Source organism: Leucoraja erinacea, chromosome 1, assembly GCF_028641065.1.
Source record: "Leucoraja erinacea ecotype New England chromosome 1, Leri_hhj_1, whole genome shotgun sequence".
NCBI lineage: Eukaryota > Metazoa > Chordata > Chondrichthyes > Rajiformes > Rajidae > Leucoraja > Leucoraja erinaceus.
This window is the reverse complement of record NC_073377.1, coordinates 64964576-64972390: the sequence shown is the minus strand read 5'-3', so window position 1 is coordinate 64972390 and position 7815 is coordinate 64964576. Positions and strand designations below refer to the sequence as shown.

The 7815-nt window shown below is 40.5% G+C and overlaps 1 protein-coding gene across 1 annotated transcript; it reads left to right on the top strand.

Moving 5' to 3' along the window:
• Positions 1–204: 204 nt before the first annotated feature.
• On the top strand, positions 205–7148 carry LOC129697609 (pancreas/duodenum homeobox protein 1-like). Its single transcript, XM_055636312.1, has 2 exons — positions 205–2832; positions 6668–7148. Exons 1-2 carry the CDS (start codon positions 2493–2495, stop codon positions 7060–7062), a joined length of 735 nt encoding a protein of 244 aa, XP_055492287.1. The 5' UTR covers positions 205–2492; the 3' UTR covers positions 7063–7148.
• Positions 7149–7815: the final 667 nt, after the last annotated feature.

Sequence of the window (7815 nt, the reverse complement as noted above, 5' to 3'; positions counted from 1 at the left end):
TGAAAGAGAGAGAGAGAGAGAGGTAGAGAGAGAGAAAGGTAGAGATTGAAAGGGTGGGTGGGTGGGTTTTGAATTGTGAACGAGTCAAAGAGGTGACACTCGGCACTGATAGTGTAAGCCAAGAATTTCGGTAGTAACCAAACGTGGCAGAATCTGTAATTTCCACGGATATTCATTTTTTTTTCCAAATGATGCACTATTGTAATATATACGTGTGGAGTTCCAACAAATGCACTGTTAAACATTATTTACATTCTTTTTTAAAAATTAAATATCGGAAACAGGTTCAGGTAGCATTTCTAAATAAATAGGGGAGAGACAACATGAAAACAGCAGCTATTTTCCTGCTGGATAATCTTTGTTCAATACCACCATGCTTTGGTATCCAAGTCAACCTATAGTTTGTTACCTGATAGCGGGTCAATAGGTCATTTATTTCTACTGTGTACACAGGATACAGAATAAACTGGAGAAAATCAATACCTTCACCACGACGGCAGAATACCTTAGACCAAACTTTAGTTCAATGAGAGGCGTGTTCTTAAACTGACAGTGAATGGCACCAGAAGTAACAGCTTGATTAGCAATGTTATTTCATAATCTCAGTGTGCTGGTGGGGTGGGGTACAGGGTGTGGAGGGAACAAATCTATCTGTTCTGTTGAACAGAGGTCACTGGTAGAAATAAAATCCTATTAATCAGTCGAGTGCTTGTGTAAATCAACAATTGGCACAAGGCTGCTATTGTAAACTGTTTCTAATCCATTGTAAATGTCCCTGTTCTGTGCTACCGTGCTGAGGACATACAAACCTGCCGTCAGCACTTAAACCTACTAAATGGCTTGGAAGCAATGGATTTGGAAATCAATACATACCAAGGATAAATGTTAATACAAAGGATAGTTTTATTTTATACGTTTGAATCATTTGCCTTTTATAATCATTTTAAAAAGTTAAATTGATGAAGGGTTTGCGGAATGACTACCGGCTGGAGAAGGCAAATCTAACCACTCTCAATAAAAGGCTAATTGTAATTGTAATTGTAACTAATTGTAATTGTAACTAATTTATTAGCCAAGTGTGTAAAAAACATACAAGGAATTTGATTTGCTGCACAGTCATTCCAAAAAAGCAACAAGACACACAACTACACTAAAATTAACATAAACATCTACCACAATGCACTGTGATGGAAGACAAGAGCGTATCATCTTCCTAATTGTGGAAAGAATAAGAAAATAACCGAATAATTACAACTAAATATGCACATGCATGGAATGATAAATGAACAAACTCTAGTCTGTATGAAAAAAAACAGGATTATGTGGTTTGGAGTCTTATGACCTGTTATTATGCATCCATTTGGACGTGGGGAGTATGCAGAGGAGGGCGTCTACTCCGAGGGTCGCCATCTCTGTACAGACGATAAAATATTAGGCGAGATTTAGTTTTAGGTTTTTTTAATTTTAGAGTTACAGCGCGGAAACAGGCCCTTCGGCCCACCGGGTCCCGCGCCGACAAGCGACACCCGCGTATTAACAGTATCCTACACACACGGGAAAATGTTTACATTTACCAAGCCAATTACCTGTGCGGCTTTGGAGTGTGCGAGGAAACCGAAGATCTCTGAGAAAACCCACGCAGGTCACGGGGAGAACGTACAAACTCCGTACAAGCAGGTGGGATCGAACCCGGGTCTCCGGCGTTGCAAGCGCTGTAAGGCAGCAACTCTACCGCTGCGCCACCGTGCCGAGATATTGGTGAATATTAAATATTGGTAGATATTTCTTCTCTCAGTGATGAATTTGTAATATTACCAGGAAAAACAGTGGAGAACAATCTCTGAATAGTTGATGGGAGGGGCAGATTTCTCGACACAAATCGCATCCAGGGATTTGGGGCTGTATTAGAGTGGGGGGAAGAACATGAATATGTTATAGAGATAGAGACTATACCATGAAGGCATAGAACGACGTGCGGGCTCGCAATGCCTACTACCCCAGCCTCTATTTTCTCTGTTGCTTGATTTCCTCTTTTTTAAGGCATTGATTTCAACGTATATGTCAAACACGTGTGATATGTACATGCCCACCCACGCATTTCCATATCGACATACAATATACCGCAGTACGTTATATCCCCTCTTACCTGATTATTTTGCAGATGTAATATGTCCAAAGTTCATTGGAACAGTGCAATTGATGTTTCGAACTCATTGCATACAAATTCTGATTCTACTCTTTGCTCTTTACAACCATTTTCCAAGAGTTAGATAGTTGCAGTAGAAACAAGCGGATGTGCAGAAACTCAGCCAGATTATTATCACGGTATATTGTTCCCTATTGCTATGGTTCACATAAGATGCATTGCGTTTTTCTAAGAAAAGCAAACGCTCATTTGTTCTCGACCCGCCAATAATAGACTGACAAATAATCACATGACAAAGAACCAGGTAGAGAGTTTGTGACCAGGTGTGAGCATACGATCTACGTAGATGTTAGAACGCGTCTCAGTTATGGATTGCGACGTGGACTATTTCGAAAGTGCCTGCCAATACCAGGGACTGGAATACACGCAAGATCCACCTGCCTGCATCTACGATGGGAATCCGCAGCCCCCTCTCCTCGGGTCGTGCTTGGGCGATTTCAACCAGCAGAATTTGACGGATTTCACCCCCTACGGCAGTCCGGCAGATCTGAACTCTTGCCACCTTCCCCAGGTGAATTTTCTCAACGCCGAGTACGCGGAGAACCGTGAACCTCAGGGGCGCTACCCGTTCCCTTGGATGAAAAATACTAAATCGCATGCCTATGCTTGGAGCGATCAGTGGGCAGGTACGGTTACAGGATCATCAAATAGTCCGTTTTGTGTTTAGTAGGAGGGATGAACGAAATGTCAAAAGTTCTTAACCATAATAATCACCCACACATTTTCGTAGATAATGTATATGATAATTTTACTGAGAAATGTTATCACTACATCGCGCGTTTAAAGAAGTACGTCCATTGCGTGAGATATATTTCTGCGTGTGGCCACGCATCCCTGGGGTATATATAGAAAACATAAATGTAATCAAGAATGCACACTCCAATATATTCATCACCCGACGATAGCTTAATTTAGAGACACAGCATGGAAATAGGCCCTTCGTCCCACCAAGTCAAAGCCGACCATTGATCACCAGTTCACATACATGCATGTTATCCCAGCTTCGCATCCACTCCCTGTATACCTGGGGCAATTAACGGAGGCCGATTGCCTTTTGGGATGCGAGAGGAAACTGGAGCACCCAGAGGAAACCCACACGGTCACAATGAGAAGGTGCAAACTCCACACAGCCAACAGCTGAGGTCAGGATTGAAACCTGGGTCTCTGGAGCTGTGAAGCACAACTAGCAGGCGCGCCTCTGTGCCGCCCCTAATAGGTGCAGCCAAAAAATCAATTCAAAGTCATGACAGTGGCAAATCAAGTATTCCCTCCCCCCCCCCTCGAATTATAAAGGCCATTGTTAACCCTGGATATAAAATATATTTAAAAGCTCGACAACGCCCGTGCTGCAGCCAAGCATATTCGCCCGGCATATGTCGAAGATTACTTGTTGAATTTGACGGTTGCTATGCAGGTGGAACGAAGCAACAAGAAACGTGGGAAATGGTCAATCGGGGCTGAATCATCCAGGAGGAATGTCACAGCTCTATCTTCCTGGAGCGTTTTACCGTAGACGCTCACCCCTTCCTTGATTAGAGTGGCGAAAATGCACAACGTTGCGAATCGTCTGTGGGAAGGCAACTGGGTGGGCCCGAAATCCCACTCTCCTATACATTTAATTATTTGGAGACTTATCTTGGCACTTATGCTCACCGTGAATTTGTTGACACAAATTTCCGCGACATGGTAATTGCATAAATGTTATTATCGCAAGAATAAAATCAATTTCCCTTCTCTGCGCATTTCTTTCGAGAAATGTTGTGCAGAAATTCTGGGATTTAAAAGGTGATGGAAAATATAGTTACTTTACAATGCTACCATTTATTAGGAATTTTCTTCTCAGCAGGTGATAATATAGTGATTTTTAATTACATATTAAGAAATGATTGATGTTTAGACCAAAATTTAAATCAGTTTAAATCAAGCGTAGAATGTAAAGCAGACGGGCTGCAAACGGGAAGTTAATGCAGTTGATCATCAATAGAAAATGGGTCATTATGATTAAAACAAGCAATATAATAGTGACAATAATTACACCTTACAACAACAGGCTTTTCGGCCCACAACATCCATGCCGACGGAGAGTACAAATTAGTAACCAGTCTCACTTAAAAGGCACTCCGGTTAAATTTAGCTGAACTTGCATTTGATTTTGACCGTCTGCATTTGCCAGGTGCAAATAAATATTATTACAGTATTTAAAAAAAATGTCTATACTTAAAGCTTTATACCTGTGCTCTATTAATTAGCACCAATTAATTAGCATATATATATATGCTAATTAATTGTTGCTCATTAATATATATATGCATACATGTGTGTGTGTGTGTTATATATATATTGGAGTAAATACCTATTGTCTTAATGTAAGGAGATTTCAAATCCACAAAAAAAAATCAAATCGTAGAAATGAAATTATATTAATCTGTGCTAGAAATAAACTCCAACATTTCTTAATGGACACCTCCAAGGACAAAACTTCCCACAGATAAATGCAAACGCCACTCAATGGGAACAAATCCACGCACATCTCCAATCTTCGGTCTGAAATGGCAACGTATACATTTAGAGAATGCAATATGTACCTGCCCCAATCCACCTACCTTGGTGAAGATCAACGAAAGGAAATCACCTTATTCGTTTTTATTACCCGACCAGGCACCGCATAAAGCAGTAACCAGTTTATCGGTGCCAAAAAACGTGGTTTGATATTTAAATACAAGAGAATAGAAGATGGGTTAATGACGCGCTAAAAATAAGATTATTTTAGGTTCTGTTAAAATATTTTAATTTCACGATTTACTGTATCATGTATCGAGTTACAAAAGAGCACTGGCTTTCAATCCAACATTAATATTAAATTGAACATATACTTATGAAACCTAGAAATGAAGGAATACGGTAACAGGGCAGGGAGATGCCGATATGTTACCAATGACGATCTAACTTAATTGTTAACAAAGAGTAGTCAAGCTATGTTCCATTTTATATCCTATTGTTTCAATTTTCTTCGGTGTTTATGATGAAGGATTTGGGACACCCAATTCAAGCACCCATGGTAGCTTTTTTTTTCTAAAGTTGTATTTAATCATACAATTTTATAGTGGCTTTTGGGGTTCCATGCCTACTACAATTTTCGGGAAAACTGAGTTTTCTGAGGATTTAATTTGCGCAGAACAATTTCTGAATCCCCTGGAACCTTGAGATTCCATGAAGTTCTCAGGGCAATTGTATCGATATGGCACCTGTTACTAAAGGAGCAACGAAGACATGCCTTGTTTGGATGACTAATTGATTCTCAAGGACTCCAGTGAATTTCAAAAATTGTTGTTCAAGAAAAAGGGCATTGAAGACCAAAACAATGACCGCAATTGGAAGGAATTTTCAGCAATTTTATGTTATTTTCCCGTAACTACCAACATATCGCACAGGAAATAAGTACTTGTCCATCAGCGCGCTTAATGTATCTTGGGCACCCTGCGCTACTTTATATATCTGAGATTCATGATAGATCACCCATGGTTCTGGTAATGTTTCAGATCCCATCATTGTAAAAAACACCAAGTCCTGGAGTAATTCACCGGGCCAGGCAACATCAGCGGAGGACGTAGATAGGTGTATTTCATTTCCGACGAAACTGGACCAGAATCTGCAATTAAGGTGATTCCCTCCCCTCCGACTAAAAGATATTGGTTAACGTATCATTATGATTTGCGAGAATAAGACGAGTTACAATTACATTTAGAAGTTCAAAGTCAATTAACGCGTCAGAGAATTTCAGAATGTTTTGGGCCCTTTGAAAAATTAGTTCTTGACTATCAATCGCCTCTCGACAATGTTCCAGAAAATGATGTCGATTTTTGATAGTCATTTTTCAAAGGGCCACACAGCATCTCTGGAGAAAAGGAATACGTGGCGTTTCTTATAAAACGTCACTTATTTGTGACCCGCAGAGTTACTCCAGCTTTGTAAGTCTGTCATCGGTGTAAACCAGCATCTGCAGTTCCTTCCTACTCATTTTTCAAGTGCTCGAGTTGAAAATTGAACTTTGTGAACGGCCAACACATCCCGACTCGGGACGAAAACCTCAGACTGCCGGGCCACGAGAAACCGCAGACTGCCGGGCCACGAGAAACCGCAGATGCTGGGGTTTTGAGCGAAGAACACCGATGAAGAGTCCCGACCCGAAAATTGTCCGTTTCCTTCTGCAGATACTGCCTGACCCGCTCGGTTCCTCCAGAAATGTGTTCTTATTTCGCTCAATCTGCAGGTATCATTAAACTGGACACCAGGAACTGCAGACGCTGGTTTACCATAAACATACACACAGTGTTGGAGTAAGTCAGTCGGTCAGGTGGAATCTCCAGAGAACATGAATGGATATGTGACTTTTCGGCTCGTGAGGCTTTTTTCAGCTTCATTAAGTTATTTGTTTTCAGTGAATATCTGGCTTTCTTGCAGGAAACAGCCACCCGATGGACGGGGATGAAAGCAAAAGAACTCGAACGGCCTACAGCAGGGGTCAGCTGTTGGAACTGGAAAAAGAGTTCCACTTCGCCAAGTACATCTCCAGGCCCCGGCGGGTGGAACTCGCCGCGTTGTTGAATCTCACCGAGAGGCACATCAAAATCTGGTTCCAAAACAGGAGGATGAAATGGAAGAAGGAAGAAGCGAAAGGGCAAGTCAAGACCATTACAAGCAAAGCAAAACGCACGCTATGCGAAAACTATGCGGGAGAGGAGTTTGAAGGGAGTTACTCCGAAAACTCATTCAATAAGACAAATAATGATTTTTCAGTTACTTCGATGAATAGCGAAGTTGGACATCTACTATTAGCACAGGAATTACATTTTTAACACATCCTTCTAAAAATATATTGATTATTGATATTCTTGATGGTAAATGTTGTAACATTTTATCAGTTATTCAATATGGCCACACTTATTTCCATTTTAAATATTTAATATATTGCAAGGAATAAATGCAACATTCAAATGAAGATCATGCCCTATGTATTTTAATATCTGACAGTGGCGATTACTCCGGTCAGACGAGCAGTTTTCTAAAAATAGTCAAAGCGCTGGAGTAACTCAGCGGGCCAGGCAGCATGTCTGGAGAAAAAGGATAGTTTTCTAACACAGAGACAAGAATCCATATTAATGGATGCATGGAGCCAGGATATGTCCAGGATATGTTTTGGATGGGTTAACATTTCTTTGTTCAACTTGAACTGAAATACAATAACAAGCAGAATAAACCAACATTAACAATTCTGTCGAGGGCAAAGTGCGGTTCAAATGAACTCATGATTAATTGGCAGAAAAATGTTAAAGAAATATTTTCCTAAATTTGATTCTCCGACATGGTCAGATTCAGAAAAGGAGCAGTAGGCACGTGTTTATTATAAAACAGTTTGAGAATTATTCAACACTAATTGGTGGTGATCAGCAGTGAAGAAGTCGGCACAATTTTACTTACAGACACATTCCTTCGAATTTACCATTACCGTATACTACTACTATTACCTGGAAAACATTATTCACGCCGCGTTTATTATCAAGCAACTTCAGGGACGAGAGCACAACTTGCTCATTAACATATAATCAATA